Raw genomic sequence first — 21,705 nt, forward strand, 5'->3', positions numbered from 1 at the left:
TGTGACTGAAACACTAATGAGGCAGCTCGGTCTCTCGCATTCGCTCTCTCGCGTTCCCTTCCTTTTCCTCTTCCTCTCCTCCAGTATTTCTCTCTCTCTCTCTCGCTTTCCCTCGCAGAGCAAATGAATTTCAGGAGTTAACATTATCTTGGCTTTTTCTGTAGCTCTGCCTCAGTAGAGAGCTTCTCTGCCGGGGTCCGCTGGGAGCGGTGTGTGGGGCGAGCTTGCTAGCCGATAACCTTGGCGAGGTGTTAGGGAGAGAGAGAGAGAGTGTGGCTCTGGAATCTCATTAGCCCCGGCGCCAGGCTGGCTTTAATTGCCGGGCACGTCCTCACAATGCCTGTCTGTGATGAGGCAGTGGGATAGAAGAGGGGAAAGAATAGGAGCGCGAGGAGGTCAGTGAACTGAAAGGAATGATACGGCTTTGAATGAAGGTGCACCCGTCAGGGCGGGTAAATGGGTGCCAGATATTACTAGATAGAACCCTTCGCCATCGCATTAGGACCTGCGGTGATTAACATGAACGTGAGGTCGCACGCTTTGCCCTAAAAATACTCAAAATGCGCGACTTTTAGGAGCATTTATTAGTGACTGCTTTTAAATATCACATTTGTCCTTCGTTCTTATTCATTGAAGGTTTTCTTCTCAAGATTCGTGAAAAAGCGAGAGTAAAAAGAATTTGCTAATTTGCATTTATTTAAAAGGTAGAAGACTGTGCTTCAAACACAAACAGGTCACCGCTTTGGTTAACAAACATAAAAAATGAATGAAGTATTTTTAAAGCATTGCCTTTAAACACAATGTTAAGGTTGCACTTTTGTTATATGTGCTTACTATTATAAATGATGCATAATTGCATGCAAGTAACCCTAATGCTAACCATATAGTAAGTACATTAATTTTATACGACTATATTAACATATAATTTGTATCCTGGAATTAGATGTAGATATATGTTAGATGATTCAGTTCATAAAGGAATTCTACATTAGCAAGTGGAACAAAGCGTTAACAATTCTAATAATTGCCAAAAAAAGATAATCGTTAAAAAGTAATTAAACAAATCAATATCAGTCATCAAAGGCCATCTTGAAAATGTTCACTGCTCTAGTTTCGAGAGCTCAAATCCTCAATGGCCGTCCTCAGACATGCTGGTTTTTCTTGAAACTCCTCAAGGAGCAATTGATAATTCCCACACTGCTCAGTAAGCCACCCCGTTCCCTTCAAATAGACCTGGAGCAGGCTGCACTGTCGCAGTGGTAACACCATCAAATAATCTCACTCTCTTTGATCTTGGGCTTTAAGCATCAAGTAGTTCACGGAAACTCATGAGGGAAGCATTGGACTGCACAGTCAGCTAGCATGCGGCTTAATCGAAGATGCTAACACAGATATGAAGGTGAACTATTACTGTTCACTACATTAGAAATATAGACACGTCATAAAGCCTGTGGTTATACGTGTATGGTCAAGTTTAGTTTTACTGTGTGCATTTGCTTCATTACTTCAAGTTTTTGCTTTCATATAACGTTATCTTTTCATCTTCAATTAAAGTACATTTAGACATTATATTAGGCATATGGACCACAGCAATAAAATTGTTGATTTCAACAACTTATGGAAAAACGCTGTTAAATTGCAGAAAAAGCTGTGTGAGAGATATTACTCATGAGAATAGTCTGTTTTTATCTGATTTCATATCAGTTTTTCTTTTAAGAATTTTTCCTCTTTTTGTATTTTGTTTCTGTGTTTTTATCAGATTTTCTTTTGGATTTTTATCATTTTGTTTTAAATAATGTTTTTTTTCTCTGCTATGTATATGTTGTCTTGTTTTCATGAGTGCCATCCCTTTCACTCTTCTAAAAAGTAAAAACTTGAAATTCATATTTGATGAGTCCAAACACAGAGACGATTAAATTTAGCAGACAGCACAAGGGGCTGTCAGATCATTCATCTTCACCCATGTCACACTTCTCCACTCAGCTGCCCAGGAACAAGAAACACGAGTGAGGATCCTGTGGTAAAGCCCCACTTAAACCTCAGCAAATGAATTATTTCACTCTTTGACAGTGCTATGGCGGTGTTGTTGGCACGTAAACTACTGCAGAAATAGCTGTGCTGCTTATTATTTGGAAGCTGTCCCATTGGCTTTTCATGTGTCGGCCATGTAGGGATGATTTTTGAAGTGTCTGTCATGTTGTATGTGGTAAAAGCTTTAAAAGCTCGAGGTTTGTAAGATGATAAGAAAGCGAAACGTGTCCTTTGATATACAGAACAATACTTTTATAATGAGATATGTTAACTTTTGTAAATTTTGTAATCTCTGACTGTGTGAAAAAGTGTCTTTCAGTAAAGCATTTCTGAAACCTAACAGCCACTAGTTCAGCCAGAAAATGAACTCCAGTTCTCTGCAAATATAATATTATCATAGAAAGATAATATATATATATATATATATATATATATATATAGAGAGAGAGAGAGAGAAAGATGAAAATGCCAAGCTTGTTACATGCTGCAAAGTGATGTGACAGTGTAGGAGTTAATTGTCTTCTTACAATATTTTTTCCCAGCATTTTCAAACAGATTTTTAACATTTATCTGTTTTTCATGCTTTTCAGTTTTCTTAAATCAGATTCACAAAATATTTGTTCATAATTTTTTTATACATTTTACATTAGTTAATTATACTTTTAAATATTTTTCATGCATCTTTTTCATATTTTATGCATCTTTTTTGGGCAACACTTTACAATAATTAACTAACAATTCACAAATAATAATAATAATAATAAATCCTCAAAAACAGGGCACAATTACTGATTACTATTTAGAAATATTTTAATGTAAAAAATTAAATCTTTTTGTATATTGGTTTGTAAATTAGTTTATCTTTTTCATCTCAATCATAAAAAATATTTTGCTATGTAAGTGCAAGTTCAAATTTTGCCTTTTAGTCTTTTTTTTTCTTTGTCTTTTTTGTCATGCTTTTGCTTTCGTCACCATTTATTTATTTATTTGCTATCAACAGACCGACACTACACCTAAATCATCTTAAAGAACAATAAAGTGAGTTAAAATGATTTGGTTTGATGTTAGTTGAACTTAAGTTTTTAAGTTTTAAACAGACAAAAAGTTAAAAAATTGTACCAGCTATATAGATGTGATGTGGCTATCAAGAGTGGGTGTCACTTGTGTAAATAACTTTCACACCTGGAGTGTTCAGTAACCAACACGGGCAACATCTGATCTCCGTTTACCTCAGTTACGTGAAGTTGCATGGTCTAGACGAGTGAAAAAAAAAGGAAAGTCCAGCAGCTAGCTGTGTATATCTGTGAAACGAGCCTGGTCAGTGCTAGCAAAAATGCTCACTTGTAATGTAGTATTTAATCTTTCTCCCCGCTTTCCATTTACCCTGCTGTTGCAGGTAATTAATGTGCACTAGCTGTCTTTTTCCTCTCTGCAGTGTGTCTTTTTCTGTCTAGGTTGCCTGTAAATGGTGACTGGGGCACAGTGTTTGAGAGAGAAGCGTTCCAGGCGGATATTGTCAGATCATAAATCAGAGCGCTTTCTTTGGGATTATTTCTGACTGCTCTCATTTGGACAGGATCAGGCCTTTGTTATGGTTCCACAGTCTCTTTCCTCAATCTGTCTCACAGAAGCCTCTATCATCCTCTTCCCAGCTCTCTGTCAGCCCTCTCACCTCCCTTCCAGACAATCGATAGGTCACCTCTCTCATTAGAGCGGGCATTTATTTCTAGACGTTTGCTTTTGCCTTTGCGAGTAAGCAAGAGTGTGCGCTCTCTGACATCTTGCCTAGCTTGTTTTCTCGTCTGCTTTCCTCTTTGCACACTGTTTTACCTCCGCAAGTTCTTCAGTGTTTGTCTCTTAAGTTACTTTTGTCTGGCTCCTTCTTCTTTTTTTTTGAATGTCGCGCGTTTTGTTTCCTGCTGTTTTCCAAATGCACCATTTGCCTTTGCCTGCTAAACACAATCTCTGCTATTCTTCTCTCCCCTCATCCATCCTGAAAGGATGTAGGAAGGTGTCACTGCATGAGAATGACAGTGACAACTACACAGGTAAATATGTTTTGTTTGTGCGAAATATCTCATCATATTCCCTAGTTTCCCTCCTGTCACAATCTTCTTGAGTGCGACAACAACAACTGAGAATTATTTCCAGGTAGGGATGGATTTTGCTCATAAGGAGGTGTTACAAAGTCACTGGAACTATTTATGTTATTTCAGTATCATATCATTTTTTTTGGTAACACTTTAGTACAGGTAACGCTTGTTAATTATTAACTCCAACTTTACTTAATTTGCTGCTTATTAATAGTTAGTAAGGTAGTTTTTGAGTTTAGGTATAGGGTAGGATTAGGAATGTAGAATTAGGCATTAATGTGTGTACTTAAGTAGCACTAATAAATGGCTAATATTCTAGTGGTATGTTTGGTAATAAGCAACTAATAGGTGTGACCATAAAAAAAGTATTACAGTTTTTTTGTAAATATTTAGAATTACTTAATATTTAGTCATTTAAAATTATTAAATAACTTTTGTCATTTCCACAGAGACGATAATGGTATGATAATTGATTTCAAATACCTGCACTTTGAGAACGGTTTTCATAAGTTAGCTTTTTTGGGCCCCCAAAATGCTGTTAGTTAATGCTGAAGTTAAAGGCCAAAACCCAAAATCAATTTTAGTTGAGAATTATGTTTTGTGGAATGCCTCGTTATAACTTTTTGGACTAAAAAGAGTGACAAATGTCACCTTTTTCCCCAAAATATCAAGCTGTAAGTTGGAAACAAAACTAATTTGAGCTAAAACCAAACCTGACTACGCTTTTCTGTCTCTCTCTAAACTGAGCAGATCACCTGTAGTGTTTTGCCGAGCTTTAGTGCTCACAGATGGAGCAAACCATTGAGTCTCGCAGTCGGATCCAGCTGCCATATATCACGCTTGAATTCGAGAGCCTCTACCTGTCTCCTCTCCGCCTCTTATCTAATTCTGAGGAGTGACATCAGTGCCATGGCTTGTTACCCACTAACAAGACCCTTCACAACCTTCATTTACATCCCCACTCATCCACTGGAAGTACTTTAAATCACCATCGCTTCATGCCTCACTTTTCGCCAAGCACACGGCCTAGCTCATCTCGATCTGCTTGTTTTGGACAACAAATCTCGCGCACTCTGGCATTGTCTCCCGTCTCACACTCGCACTTCCCACGGTGGCGTGTCTGCAGGTTTTAATTAAACTTCCACAGCTGGCAAGGACACATCAGATCCTATCTCATCAGTCAAGCCTCTCGACCCCCACAGAGCCCCGTAGGACGCATCAGCCTGGCTGAGTCTCCACAGAGATGGCCAGAACTTCACCGCCGTGATTTCATACCAGCTCTGGAGCGAACGGACATACCGATAAAGAGCCTCAACTCCTCTCTCCCTTGATATGAAGCTAAATGTTTGATGGATGGCATTTGCCGTAAAGAGATGGAGCTCTTATGTCTCTGAAGGTTTGTCTTAATTGCAGCAGAGAGAGGACACACTGCAGTAATGGGATAATGGTGGAGCTGGACTGGACTCTCGAGTGGGGCTAATCAGATTCTCTTCACTGTGCTTCTCCTGATTGTTTCACAGATCTGAGCCGGGCCTTTGTAGTTCTCAGGGTGTGTACCAACAGAATTAGGATCACTGTGACACTGCGTAGCTTGTGACTACATTACCATCCATTACTGAAGCAGGCCTGTGATTTTCCATTTACCTTGGATGCTCAATCTCACTCTTGGAGATCTAATTTCCTGCAGAGCTTAGCTGCAACTCGATCAAACACACCTGATGTCAAGGTCGGGGGCTTATCGAGGTCCACGGGTTCATTTGAAAATTACAGTCAGGTGTGTTGCCGAATGAGTCCACAGTGCGGAAGAAATTGCTGATTTGGAGGTGTGTCTGAAAACTTTCCAAGCAAGGTTGAAAACGTTGATTAAAGTTTGGGAAAATGTTATATTTAATACTGTTAAAGCTAATGCTATCATTGTAGCCTATAAAGACTATTATTAGAAAGACTTCCTAATAATAACAGATTAAGATCTGTGTATTTTTGGAATTGTTGAAACTGGAAGCACAAAACAATATTATTAATTTGTACTGGGTATATAGACATCATGAAAATGCAGGAAAGCCATTTCCACGGATGATAAAATCGTTCCATACAGTACCACTCCAGATCCCTAAACTACACATAGTGTATTATGTATTTGTAAAATTGTAAATTGAATGGGATAAACTGAATATACTATGAACTGATATCCTTATATTTAATAATCACTGGGTTCGGATCATACAATATGTACAAAATGCCATAAAGGACAGAATCACACAGAGGTTCTTAATATCTCAGTGCTTCTTTTGAGAGAGCCCAGTATATTTTATTAAATTGTGCTGGTTTCTCCTGGGAAATTATATTACTTAGCAAGACTTTCAAAGAAAATTTTAACTTGAGTCCACCTATTTTAGAGTATATGATTTATATGATATTATATATATATATATATATATATATATATATATATATATATATATATATATATATATATATATATATATATTTTTTTTTTTTTTTTTTTTTTTACCTTTACCTGTTACTCACTAGGAAGCTGGTATTGCATTTAAACACCAAACGCCTAACCCAATATACTGATATGTATATAAATATAGTTAAAACTCCAGCATTGTTGACAGCAGTGTTGCAACCTTGGCTTGCCTTCGTTTCACAGATATTGGCTGTTGTTCAGGGTTATTTGCCTCTCATTTGCATAAAGTTTTAGCATTTCGCAACTTTTTGATGCTCTCACGTTGCCAAAGTTCCCTGTGCATGGAGAATGAATTGGAAAGACCTGCTCTGCCAGAGGGATATAACTAAACTCTGCAGGCAGGTAGATCTTCGCAAGCACCTCTAATTTGCATCATAAGAAAACATTTTTCAATTTTATTAGTGCAGCACTTCTTAAAGTGCATGTTACTCCAAGTTTGTCTCATAGAAAGCATCACTGCATGACATATGGCTTCATATTCACTAAAGCGTAACCTTAACAAGGAGGAAGATATGACTGCAGGTCTGCAATGTTGCTCTCATGTTCCCCAGGTGCCACGGTAATTAATTAGGGTGAAGTCAAAGGAATGCTATCAGCGTTTTTTTTGTTTGTTAGTTATTTTTCTTTTTAACTTGGAAAGGTGAGGTGACTCTCTGTCCAATTAATGGTCTAATTGAGTGCAGTCTCAATAGGTGGCATTAGATTACATTAGACTAATGACCTACAGCCTTTTTTTTCACACAGAGATGGTTGGTACCCACTTTTACTGCCTTTCCTGCTGATTAAAGTAGATGTTGCTGATGGATTGGATTTTAGGATTGTTGACTGTAATTTAGCACATTTGTTTTTAGATACGGTATGTTAAAAAATAATTGATAAAATGATCATTTACAAATATCAAAAACAATGACACTTAAAATTACATTATTTGTGTTACATTACAACAACTAGTTGATTTATTTATTTACTTATTTTCTTTCTTTTTTTGCAGAAGGAAATATAGAAGCATAAAGAATAGATGAAAAAAGTAAACAGATATGCTTGAAAATATAAGAGAATAGATAAAAGGAATAAACAAAAATAAATAACAATGTAATAATATGAAAATGTATGTTAATTATGGTCTTTATGTTAAATAAATGATAAAATATACACTATGGTTTAAAAGTTTGGGGTCAGTACATTTAAAAATATTTTTGAATAAAGTCTTATATCATTTTTAACCCAAAAACAGAAGTAAAACAGTATAACTGATTACAATTTGAAATAACTTTTTTATTTTATATATATTTTAAAATGTGATTTATTCCTGTGATGGCAAAGATTAATTTTCAGCAGCCATAAGAGAAGTCTTGGGGATTAAACCATCCTTCAGAAATCATTCTAATATGCTGACTTAACTAAATCTTCTTATTATCACAGTTGAAACACTATCCAGATGACACACAAATAATATAAAATATTATTTGGTTTTGGTCGGGTTCTCGTAGTCTGGATGCTGAATTTGGGGTTGATTGTAGACTGAGATTTTGTGATTCTCAAAATGTATTATAGTCTAAATTGTAACATGAAAAGGGATTTATAATTTGACATTCAACTCATGTCAGCTTATGTTAACATCTGCTTTTTCTCTGTAGTGTCAGGAAGGCATTTAATTAAGCTTTAGTAAGTTATGACTCGTTTATCATAACCTGCCGCACAAACAAGTGATCAGTGTGTTCGGAGAATTAGCATCATCAAAAACAATGGATCATAGTGTCATAGTGATCACAGAGGACTAGTTTTAACAACGATGCATGAAAAATGTCATAAATTTTATTGCAGTATTGGTACGTATAAGTACTGGGGAGGCAGTGGTGGCTTGCTGGGTATCATTGTCACCTCATAGCAAGAAAGTCCTAGGTTTGAGTCCTGGTTGACCTGGGAGGCTTTTATTTATGGAGCTTGCACACTCAGAAAAAAGGTACAAAAGGTTTTGCTGGGGCTGTACCTTTTCAAAAGGTTCACTTTTGGACCTAAGCGGTCCATATTGGTACTTTGAAAAAAGTACATATTAGTAAAGCTTTAAACGTACTGAAATGTTCACACCCCAGTGATAGCTTTGTACTTTTTTCCTGAGAGTGCATATACTCCCCATGTTATTTTTGAGAACAGATTGCTGAACTGAAGCGTAAGTACTACAAAAAAGATAGAAGCTAAATGACTAAACCTACTTTTTAGGCACATACTGTATTGTTGACTAACTTTTTGTCCAGATAAATTGGGATAAAACTCTTTATTCAAAAATGGTGTTTGTTCTCATATCCCTTTTTGGTTCATTTGAGGTACAATGGATTATTCAGAATGTCTCTCTTTCTATTCAAATGCACTCTAGAGAACTTTCCAATAATTTTTGCCCCCGAAAAGACAGAAATAGGCCTACTTTTTTTTTTTTTTTAAGATTATTGACTACTGCAGTTCTGCAAACTGATGCCTGCATCCAACGAGCTGATCTCACCTGTGTGCGGTTCAGGATTTTTTTCCACTGCCTCTTTTGCCATCGGCTAGCCTTCTGAGAACGGTGTTTTGTGGTGTGTGTTTAACTTTACAGTATCTGGTCTCCATTGTGTCCTCTTCTACAGAGTGCACCACCTGTTCTATAATCTCCTCCGCAGCCTAGCAGGCACTACACACACCTACGGTACTGGAATTCTCAGCGGGTCGCTCACACACACACACACACACACACACACACACACCCTCACAGTTGCTCTCCTGTACATGCTTCCATCTCTGGGGCTTTTTTTGTTGGCCTGTTTCTTTGTCCAGCCTTCAGTCTCATTCAGTATTTCTCATTTAATAAGTAAGGAGATGTAGAGGAAACCTGGCAGAGTGCTCAGGGAAGCACGGTCCCGCTGGTCCCTATCCGTCCCCTCCTTTTTCTGAGGGGACGGCACGGCTTGGTGCCTGCATCCAGGCTTGTGTTCCACAGCTAAGTGAAATTTAATGAGCGGGGACATCCACTTTATGAGCAGAAATCTGGACTGGGAGTGAGGGCTCCAGGGGTGTACAACATAGAAGAAATGGAAAGTGGCTCTTTGGCTCAATGTTCTCTGACACACTCCCCGAGGATGAACGGAGTGGGAATGTACGGCACCTTCAATTAGAGTTTCAAAATGTAACAGTACTGCTCCTGTAATGACGTCTGAGTGTGCACATAAGGTTTTGAAGATGTAGTTGAAGGATGTAGGTAGAGTGTAGTTAAAAAAAAAAAAAAACACAGCTAATTCTCTTGTAATTCTTTGTAAAAGCTAGGGATAGCCATTATATCGACTGGTATTAAAGGGATCATGTCGTTCATGTAGATTTACCATAAAGAATTTATGTTATTATATCCGATTTCTTTGCTTCTTGCATGTTTTGGGACGATTGGAAAGTAAAATGTCCATTAGAACCAAGTTAGGTTTTATTCAAAACAGATGCATTCAGAGCATATTTGAAAATAAAATGCAATGTGAAATGCATTTGCTGAAGCAACTTTTTTAGCTTGCTTCTACAAGTCTTTAAGCTCTTTTTTCGGGACTTGTGTTTCCCAGGACTAGAGCCTAGTCACTAGGACTAGAGCACTCATGTACCAGGTGAGCTACCTAGCAAGTTTGCTATGTCATTTGGAGCTGACAGTATGCATTAATTTACAAATCATGCGCTATAGTAAAAATTTAAGTGTTTGACATAACACACTATCGTGCAAGGGAAAAAAATTATCTACCTTGGTGGATAAATGTCAATTGTGTTAATGTCAGCTGAAACCTGCAGTGAATTCCATATACACATATGTTTTTGTAGTATTTTTTGTATTACTTTCCAATTCATGTTTTTCAACTATATGAGTGCAAATAAATAATTCACCCGTAAATTCAAGGTTTTCTGCACAATGCTCGCTTTCTTTGCACATAATAAAACTCATAAGCACTCACAACCTCAAGCTCTCCCAAGTGCATCAAATTTAGAAAATTATTGAGCTTTCATTGCTGCTCTGGACCCGTGCACGAAGCAGTTTAATTGTTTAAAAAAAAAAAAAAAAAAAAACAATGAGAGATCTATTTGCATTCAGCAAAAAATAAAATAAAAATGGGTGCACAGAGAATAATAAAAGCATTTTATTAGCTTGGATGGCACAAAGGCTTGCAAAAGTCTACAGCACCTGGCAGCTTGCAAATTCCGTTCAGGAGCGTGGTTTACTCAAACAACGCTGGCGTAATTGCTTTCTGCTCACTGTCATCACAAAAGAACTGTTACACACGGCAAATCTTGCTGCTCTGAATGAAAAACTATATGATGTTGCTTGAAAATGTCTCCCGTGGAACACAAGCTATTGGACTATTGTGTTCCCCTCTATTTGTTTATATCATCAGTTCTAGGCGTCTCAGTACTGAATCCCAGAGCTGGTGTGTACGAGTGTGTGTGCTTTGTATGTGCGCTGCACCCCGTTCCTCTATATCTGCTCTTTTCTAAAACATTACTGATAATTGCATTTTGACTTCATTATGGGACGACCAGCAAGAGGCCAAATTGGATCTGTTTATCTGACGCCCAGCAGTGTGGAAAGATTCCATTTAGGAAAAAAATGAGGTTTTCTGGTGCCATATTTTTTTATATAGGGGAGTGGTTCCCAGCATGGGAGCTTTGACATGGCAGGGGAGGACAAAAAGGAGAAATTGCTTCACGTAAAAGGGCCAAGCAGAAACAAACGAATCTGGGAAAGGAAGAAACAGAACGAAAAGAAGGCGCTTCACAGTAAAAGAAAAGACTCGAGGCGGATAACGTGAATTTAAACAGAGACTGGTGCACCTTTGGGGAAAGACACTTTTAACAAACCAGTCGCTGACACCACAGTGACTTTCTCTCTCTTTCCCTTTTTTCTTTCCTCTGCCTCTTTCTCGTCTCTTTCGATTATGGGAGGTAATAGAGGCTGAGGTGCTTTCAAAGGCCGTTCTGTGCTATATAGCCATTGATGCCATTTTGACAGAGACTGCTCCTGGAATGTGAATGCGTTTGAGACTCATACGAGACGAGAGGAGACGAGAGGATGCTGCCACACAATAGGCCCACTGCCAGGATCAGAAGCATGAGGAGAAGGCTCGGCGTCCCTGCGGAGAGATGCAGTGTGTGCAGAGATGGCAGGCAGAGAAGGGAAGGACAGCCAGACTCAACCTTTATTAGTGTGATGATCTTCTCATTAAAGCCAAATGCCAAAAGAAAAGACCAATGGATGTAGCTCCTTTTTACAAATGAACAATGAACTTTGGGTTCATTTGAACTACACGGGTTGCTGATGCTGTATAGGTAAAGTTGACCAGACTGTACCCATTTACTGTAAATGAGTAGAGCCTGGGCCAATTTGCTATATGTAAAAAAAATTATTGTAATTATTTATTCATGTTCAAGTCATTCCAATCCTAAATGACTTCCTTTCTTCTATGAAATATCTGTGGAAGAATGCTGTTTTGATATATAACGTCGTATAATCAGTTAAGTCCAAAACTACGCAGAGCATCATTGACTTTCATTGTGCGGACAATGAAACATTTTTCAAAACAGCTTTTGTGTTCCGCAACAAAGGAATTCTAATGACATAAGGGTGTATGAATGATGACAGAATTTTCATTTTTTTGTGAGCTATCCCTTTCAATCTCAGGAAAAGTCAGTCTTAAGACATGCAAAGTGACGAGGCACAATTTTTGCGTGCTGTTTTTTTTTTTTGTACCATTTAGAAACAGTACCTCAATTATAGGCCTGCATGGGAAAGCCCATTTAAATAATTGCACAGCAGTGTTGGTCTGCCAACGGTTGTGCTAGGGGGAAAAAGAATAACAAGAAATTAGCACAAGGATACAAAAACTTTGTAATCAGTCTGAAAATAATAAGAACTTCAAAAGTTCTTTAGCAAGCATTATAGTCGTTGTTCTCTATGTACTTTAAAAACCGATGCTACAATGCCACTACTCACTGCATGGCCATTTATAGACATGGATTAGTATAATCCTTTTTATGTAAAGTTACACTGACAGTAGTGAGTTTTAGAGTGTTCTACACAATAATTGATTCCCTTACCAATTCAACAACAACAACAACAAAAAAGAAGCAACTGGGACATAATTATTCAGGATATTTTCTATCACTAAATATTTCAACTGTGTGTATGACAAACAGATGTTTACAACCCTCTTTTGTTTACCATCTTCTGGCTTCAGACCTTTTCTACTTCCTCTTTTTCATTGTATGCTTGATAAAGCGATATTGTAAGCCTGTTTCACAGTCTAATTTTCCTCTTCACATCAACGGACAACAGTACTTTACAAGCAAATACAGAGGCGGCAGCTGAGTGTATGAAAAATTCATATTCATCTAATTTAAGTGTACAGAATTCAGATGACTGTACACTGAAAAATGTATTTCTGTGTAAAACCTTTTTTTTTTTAATTAGCACCAAATTACCTGATGCACCTTTGTCACAAAAACTCAATTTAAAGACTTAATGCCACTAATGTTGTAAATTTAATTCGCTCGTTATGATCCTGTACCTCGTACGACTCCAGAAAGTTGTGTAAAGCCAGCCAGTCAATTTTGAGCCGGTGCTGTATATGTCAGGTATTTAGTGGACTGTCTGTGGCAGACTGTTTGTGAATAGTCAATGCAGCATCATGAAGAAGTCAGTTAAAGTTTACCTAGAGCTAACTTAGGTCAGAAATGGTTTGTCGTACCTTTCGGTTTCTACGTTTCAGGCTTGAACAGACAGCGGATTATTAGAGAGAGTGTGTCCTGGGCGGAACGAAGGCTGCTCTTCCTCAGCATTCTGGTCAGCTCAGAACACCTGAGTGGCTCATTAGAGTGCTTAATGTTCTGGTTCCACTCTCTGCGTTTGAGCTCAGGAAGATTCTGCCCACGCCGCATTAGATCCGCCTGTGACTTTCCTGCCCAAGTTGAGGACAAACTTGCTCTGCAGTTCATAAATTGAGGACAGACTGAAGCAGGGTGTGGAATTAAAACCCACCATCAGCCGAATGCTGTTATTTCGTGTAGTGGGGGGTAATTTTGCTCATCTACCACCCTTGGTGGCGGGCAGCGTGTAAGACAATGCACTGACATTTGACAAGAAATTCTGTTGCTTAGATGCAAAGACGTGCTTAGAAAAAAAAATTTGATTGTGTTTTGATGAACAGATGAAACAAAGGCTGTCAATGTGCATGTCTGATTGGCTTTTTTTTTTTAATGTTCAGTGACACTCTGTTGCTCATGCATGCAGCACGAACACTTTTCATCGAACAAATACATGCAAAGAGTATTTCCCCCTTTGTTTCTGTGGTCTCAATTTTGATTAATATTGTTTTCTTTTACTAATTTAATAAAATAAATGAATTCAATTGTTTTACTATTTTAATAAATACATTATTATTCTGTTAACACGTTAATGATTGATATTATTATTATTAATAAATATTTAGATACATACGTACTGTCCAAATGTCGGTGCTTTACTTTAGGGTCAGCTACAACTAGAGTACATGTTTCTATTTTATTTTTTATTGTATTGATTGTTTTCTTTCTCGTGACAAAGTCTGATTAACTCAAAGCAATGTTTGCATGGGCTTGATGCATTTAGGTAGGATAATATGGAAGGTTGAGACTAAATAACACAAATACGCTAGTAATTTTAGTAACTCTTTATCTGTCATGTGCTGATGCCCATAACAGAGGTCAACGATATGAAATGACATTATAAATGTCCTGCAGGAAAACCATTTTGGCATGGAGGAACCTCCAGCTGTCATTAAATAGACATGTGAATTGCATTTCGACATCAATAAAAGATGAGCGTGATATTCGGTGATGTCATTCATAGCCGGTGAAGTCATTCTAAACTGATGTTGATCCTTTTAACATAATTTGTTTGTGCGGGTAAGTTTGTCATTTGTCTTCGAGGTCTGACAGTTTACTTGTACAATCTGTGATGCTGTTTATGAACATTATCAAAAGTATTCAAGTATCCAAACTTGCTCATTTAAGTCAAATGTCTCTATGTAGGTTTTTGTGAGTTAATAAAAAGGGTTCTGTGCGAAGCTATCAGTTGAGATGGACTTCCTCTCCCCCCTAATGGAGACCCAGGAGTTTGGAGAATCATACGCTATCTCTGCGAAACAGAACCACCAAGGGCACTGAGTATTTCTGAGCTCTCTTTCTCTCTCTCGCTCGGCATGTGTGTTTGTCATCAATACCTTTTCCCTTGTTAGCAAGACAGAAAAAGTTTCATTTTTCCATAAAAAATCGAACAATGCCTTTTTTGTTCTGTATACCGTACAATATTGCAACCGTTTTGGCAGGTATTCGCCCACCATTCTCAGTTTCCCTTGGGTTAAGATTGACGGGATGGGCATACCTCCAAAACAATACACAAAATGTATGTCACCAACCATTGCAGCTTAAAGGAGCTTTATTCCACACCAGTGCCGACACGTCTTCCGCTAGTTTTTAAGTGGGTTTATGGCGATTGCGTACACAAAGTTGAGCTTGGCCTCCTCTCTTTGCTCTTTTAAATCCACCGTCTCTCCTAGATTCTCTCTCTCCTCCATTGTTCTTCTCTTTCTCCATCTCTCTCTCTCTTGTTTGTCAGTGCTGGAGCAGCAGTACTTGCGTTGTCTCTGGGCGGTTGGCTTCTCTGTGAGTGCTGGCAGCAGGGCCCGTGCCGGGGTAATGAGGACGGATGCCCGCGCGTGGGAAGAGTCGGCAGCTTTGTAGTGTCTCACCGCACAATGCGAAGGTTCTTGGAAACGGTCTAGGCGCGGCACCGCAACACAGCAAATAGATCCCCACGCCAAAAGAACGTCAGTTTTAGACGAGACGGTTTGTCTCTGAATTAAGCTCTAATGAGATCACTTCTTGTGTTCGCAGCCGGTGTCTCTAAAAGGGAGGGTGTGCCTTCAAATCTGTCTTGGAGGAAAGTGACACCACCTGGCAGTGCTAGAGGTGCTGCATGGGTAATGTTTTGTGCTCCTTAATAATGTCTAACTCGCACGTAATGTATTATCATAATATCCAGTGACATGACTGAATCCATACCGTTACGAGCGCAAAGCTGACAAGCCCACGGCGAGGGCACTGTGACATCCCAGAAATCCTTGGGAACAACCCAGGGAAATTGATTCTGTTGTCATTGTGTGACAGCAAACAGACCTTATGGGTTTTTATACTCTTGATTCGCTTAATTGAGTTTAAAACCTATATTAATAAGGAAGACTGCATTTACATAATGGTCTTAATAAGAAACTGATTCGATCGGCTTTAGTTTATTACCACAACTGACCCAACATTTTCTTCCACTCCTGTTCCAACCACCATTATTCATTTTGAAAAAGAATCGGTTAATACGTGCGAGCAGACAAAACAAGTTCCCGTTTCCCAATGAGTGGTATCAGTCTCAAAATGATTGATATGACCACTCAAATCATAGAAGGCAGGTAGAGCCCTAACGTAATTTTCTGTGATACATTTCGGTTTTAACAGTGAAAGGGTGTGAGGTAAATTGCAAGCAGCTAAACACTGAAACCAATTTAAAATTGTTAAACAATCTGTCAGATTTCACAATTTTCAACTATCGTTTACATGATTCAAGTAATAAATGAATGTGACGGGACACGTGTTATTTTCAACAGATTAAGCACACAATTAGGAACGAATGGGCGCATATTTAAAACGTGCACACATGTTCCTCAGTGTCAAGTTAGACGTCATACTGAATTTAACACTGATGAAAACAAGGCTGTGAGGGATAGATCTGCAACACACTGTAAAAAGATCCGAGATTATAGAGTTTTCACAACTTTCAAAACTGCTTTAGAGTTTCATGTTTTTTTTCCTTAGTTTTTTTGCAAGGACATTTGATTAGCTAAACAAATTTTAACTGCTGTTCATTCCATTGAATGTACTGAACGCATGCCTGTTTCTATACACAGCTTCATTATCATTTCTGTAAAATATTAAATATGGCATTAAACCTGTTTATTCTTAGCGTTCACTAAAACTAGCTTATAATCCTACCACCCTTTTATCGAGAAAAAAACCAAAAAAAACTATGTGTTTTTGTCTTTTGTGGAACAGAAAAGAAGATATTTCAGCAAAAGTCTGTTTGCTTTTTATACAGTGTGAATATGGTCACTGCCATACAGCCAGGTTTCCAATATTCTTTAAAATAATCTTCTTTTATGTTCCACAGAAGAAGGAGACACATGCAGGTGAACAGAGCTGTCCCTTTATGATGAAAAGTTAAGGTTGTTTTAAATATAGCGGAATATAAAGTACTATATATAGGTTAATAAGTAGGCTATGCATAATGCCCAGTTGTGTTTACTGATTAAACCGCATAAACCGAATTGCAAATCGTCTTCTCTGCGTTACACTTTGCCCGCTGAGGCTTGACAGCATTGACAGTTTCAGCAAGGCATTTACATGCTTAGACCTTATTTTGGCTCGAAGGCAGCAGGAATGTCAAATATGAATGTTTCAGCACCTGATTAATGAATATCGATCTCTGGAAACGGTGTCACTGATGAAATATCGATAAAACAACACCGCGTATCCGATGCGATCAGTTTTGGTTTTCTGAGGCACAGAACGCGAGCGCATATATTTTTGGGAGGAGAATTGCCGTGAGGGGCGCGCAGGAGGAGCCCTGATTCAAATCAGCTCGGTGACTATTACACGCTATGAGCTCACCTCACCAACCTAACGCTCGTTCATTCGCCCGCCGCGTCTCCGAACCGCTCGCTGTGGCGCATCTCTCCGTAGAACCATCAGCGCTCCGTTCCAGCTCCGCCGCCAGACTGACAAACACAACGACGCGAATACGACACAGGAATTCAAAATTCGCGCCGCTGAGGAAAAAGCGCTCTTGCCCGGCAGAACTCTTGTTACGGCACAATGAATGAGTGACAGAGAGAGAGCGAGAAAGAGAGAGAGAGAGAGAGAAAGAGAGAGGACACTGTGAACGCAGTATGGAGAAAAGGAAAGGTAAGAGATTCTCGCGTGACAGAAGACTCTAATTGTATCGATATTAGATACATTTACCTCTCACTGACACAGAGAGTTTGACTTTCAGCGGCGTTTTTTTTTTTTCCTGAGGAGAGGCGTTTAAGTTCAGCGATAAACGCAGACGCGCCTGCCGATAAAGATGCGCGCGCGAGCCTTAAAACGATGCATTCGGACACTGTGCAGTATGGCATTTTTGGTTTCGTAACAATTATGCTGAGATAACTTATGTAGACGTAAACAAGGGAACAACAGTTTTAATTGGGTTTATTCACGCAAGCGTCTGGGACTCATAACGGAAACGTGTTAATCCGCACGGCAGCGTAAACAGCTCTGTGAATTATTTAGTAGTTATTTTGCGAGCGCGCATATGTGCAGGACTGAATTAGGCACCGAAATGCTTTTTAGCTCACCGAGTCAAATATTACCCGTTATAATCAAATCACCGTTCGCCTTGACTAAGCGTTAGTGTCGCGAGAACAATCCACAGCAAGTTGCATTTCTATTCGGACTGACATTGTTCGCCTGTTAAATGTAATCATTGTCTGATGAGTCTCAGATGTGTGATAGGGCTAATTCATATTTGTGGAGTTTTGATTATGTCAGGAGACACACCCATATGTAAAGTTTGACTTGTGGCATCCTGATTGCAATCAAAGTTTGCATCTGCCATACTGTAATTATCAGGATATCTCAGGCAGCTTAGTAATTGGCATTTTTTCTTACTGCTTTATTTTTGTTTATCAAGATGAATCTCACCATTACGGCATCGCCAGCCTTAGACGCCATGCTGCCATGCTGCCATTTTTCATGATTTATGGAAAGTCATAGAGCCATTACCTCTGCGGCCCTTCATTTTCCTTCCTCTCTTCCCTGGCCTACATTTCAAGCATCTAGGGTTAGAGACGAGGGAGCACTCCTTCTCCCGTCACTGTTGTCCGCTTCCAGGGACACACTCATCTCTCTCATCCTCTGCTCATCCCTGACTCCCTCGCTCCTGCCCATGCTTTGAGCATCATCGCTGGTGCTGTCGAAGAGGAAGTGCGTGAGAAATGGTGCCCATTTTCCGCACACACTCCTCCGGCCTAATGGCCTGTGTCTCAAAGGCCCACTCCATCATTACTAATGGACGGGAGTTTAGTCTGGACTAAGTTTAGTCTGTCTGCCATGGTTTCTACTTTCACGCTTTGTTGTATAAGTTTTAGTTTTGGTTCTCATTGAGGAATTTAAATGAAAGCGTAGTATGATTGGAAAGCCAACCCATCTGAACTTGCTGTTTTGATGTAGTATTGCTATAACCGGAGGCAGTCCAGAAATGCTTTTTGAATAAGTAGGTCATATGGAATTAGTGTTTGCTGTCTTTTCTTCATGTTAATTACAGCTATGTGCTTTTCCTCTTTCACTCTCTTTTGAATGTATGGAGCTTTATGCGCAGAATAAAGACGGATGGTTTTGTAGCACTTATCATTGTCATGCTAATGTACAGCATTCCAACAATCGTTTTAATTAAGCGTCTTATTGAGCGAGATTTTTTCATCTGGAAAGTAAAACATGACTCATTACAATATTAATATTTATAAAGCCATTTTCATTTAGACTTCAATGCACACTGTTTTCAGAGCAGTTTTTCCTTGTTTACACTTCAGTGTTCCCCAAGCAGCGATACAATGTATTTTTGCCGTCTTTAAAGACTTAATTCTGTCGTGCACTTGGGAATTGTGTTTCTTATCCATCTAGACCCATGGCTAAGACCATATTTAAAAAAAAAAAAAAAAAAAAAAAAAAGCCCAAAAACGTTTCCGTCAGTCCTACCGTAGTTAATGTTTGCCATCCGCCATTTTCTCAAACAGGCTTCTTCTCTTTTCTCGTGCAAGTCTATGGAGCATCTGTGCATTTGGCTTGTTTTAATGCAGTTTTATGGACGTTGTCCAAAAATATGGTAAAACGTTGCTGCCAGGTCACTTATAATAGTGAAACGCGGTAACTAGAGAGGATGTATGTTTTTTTTTTTTTTTTAATAAATCTTCAGAGGTTCATGATTGGATTAGTGTTAGTGTTGGATTAAATATGTATGGCATTAAAAAAGCAAAAACACCTACACACTGTTATATAAATATATGTACATATGTACACACTCACACACACACACACACACACACACATATATATATATATATATATCAAAGTTGTTACATATAATTATTTGTAACATCTATTAGCAATATATGATAGAATTTAAAGAAATTTCAAAGTTAATTGAATGTTGCTGATTTAATGACACTTCATAGTGCTGATTGTCGCAGTAATGACAGCCCAGAAGAAATGTTAGGAACAGAGATGATTTCGCTTTTAATTGCTTTCAGTTGAATCTTTTTTCATTTCATTTGACTGTAAGAAGTGTTTACCTTGATTTTGATCTGCATGTTTTTGTGCAATTTAACAATTTCTTTCAAAGAAACATGACAGATAAAAAATACTTTGAAGTGTTCGATTCACTCAAGCTCGCGTAAGAATAAAAGCTAATCCATTTTGTCCACTTTATGAACACATTTGCTAAAAATCACACTCTCCTGTTCATTCAGATCATTCGCAGGATGTTGTATAAAAATGGTCTGAGTTAGCAGCAGTAACTAAAGTGGGCTGATTAATAGCATAATGTGCTTCAGAAAAGCATGCTTTTAAAATTGGATCCATTTTTGCTTTGTTATTTTCAGTTTGTTTTGCTTTTTTCTTCTTAAGTGCTTGTGCATGTTGTAATAGCTCCCTAGCTGTACAGGAGTTGCATCACTCCCAGCACTGATACTCTATAGGGGGAGCTGTGCTGAACAACAGCCACTGCTCTTCTCCTCGGGGTCTGATGATGCAAAGCATTGCCTAGCTTGCCTCAGTGTAGCCTTCCTGATCCTTACCGGACTCGAGGGTTTGTCCGCCCCACGTGTCATCCATCACAGACCCACTTTGTCCAGCCTGATACAGAGCTGACCACCCTGCCCACTAGCCCTCTCCTCACTAATGACCCAAGACAGCTATTCCCTTGGGCCCTTCTCATCGCCTCTGGACACTTACACACACTGCTGTCACATGTGCCAGCTCTGACTGACATCTGCCTTCCAGCACTCGAACAACCCTGATCTCCATTAGATTAGGCACAACTTATTTCAATAATTCATCGTGTCGACAGCACTTGTGTCTCCAGTTATAGCAGCAGAAGTTGTGGAATGAGGTCCGCTGAGTGAGTCTCTGTCGCTGAAGCTTGCTTCTGATATTTACACAATGACAATATTCTGTGTTTTTAGAGAGAAATATTAATCAAGATGTTGCTGATAATCTCATCCTGCGAGGCCACCGATTCATAAACTCATTACCGCTGAGACCTGCTGTGCAAAACTCTGGACAATATGGTGTGTCTGTGACCAAATCTAGTGCAGTAACTTCAAAGGCTTCAGTTAAATTTAGTAATCCCTGCTTATGGATTAGAAGTGCCTCACCGTCTGAGATTCTCAGAAAATAAACTGCTCAAGAGGAAAAAAACAACACGTCCTTGTTAACACTTGAGACAATGTGAGAGCACGGACTAATAAATTCCATTTTGTTATGCCAGTGATTCAGACAGACAGAAAGAAAGTAGGAAAAAGGACGCAAGCTGATTGGAACGCGCCAAGTGTTGTCATGCGGAGAGGTGCGTTCTCATTGGATGAAACTCATCCCTCTTTGATCCCTGGCAAGGCTGCAGAGTTCTTAAGATTCGAGACATGGGAAGGCGCATCGGTGGGAGGATGTTGTATGGAGGAGAGGGGAGGAAGCTTTAGAGAAAGAAGGAAAAAATGGAGGAGAGGGCGAAAAAAGTAGGCCACTTTTGTTCTGTTCACGACACCAGTTAAGAATATCGTCTGTTCGTTGTAACAGACGTCAAAGGCAACTGCAGTCGGCGGCTTGGTGCAGTGAGTAATTCATGCCCTCGTAGAAGAGCCAAAAGCTGATGACAGAAGAGAAGTCCTAAGTGCTGCTTTGTGTTATATGAGAGCAGACTCAGCAGTTCACAAGCAG

The 21,705-nt window shown here is 38.9% G+C and overlaps 1 protein-coding gene across 4 annotated transcripts in view; it reads left to right on the forward strand.

The window, feature by feature from the left end:
• tenm2b (teneurin transmembrane protein 2b) overlaps positions 1 to 21,705 on the forward strand; it is a 341,968-nt gene that overhangs the window by 240,244 nt on the left and 80,019 nt on the right. For 2 of the 4 annotated variants that reach the window (XM_043221673.1, XM_043221675.1), the window contains exon 1: positions 17,306 to 17,640. The exons of the other annotated variants lie outside the window; for them this stretch is intronic. Coding sequence is in view for 1 of the 2 variants with exons in the window: in XM_043221675.1 (XP_043077610.1) it covers positions 17,625 to 17,640 (16 nt within the window). In the remaining variant the exon portion in view is untranslated. Of the gene's footprint in view, positions 1 to 17,305; positions 17,641 to 21,705 lie in introns of those variants that run through there. 4 annotated transcript variants of the gene reach the window in all.

Source organism: Puntigrus tetrazona, chromosome 21 (assembly GCF_018831695.1).
Source record: "Puntigrus tetrazona isolate hp1 chromosome 21, ASM1883169v1, whole genome shotgun sequence".
Classification (NCBI taxonomy): Eukaryota; Metazoa; Chordata; class Actinopteri; order Cypriniformes; family Cyprinidae; genus Puntigrus; species Puntigrus tetrazona.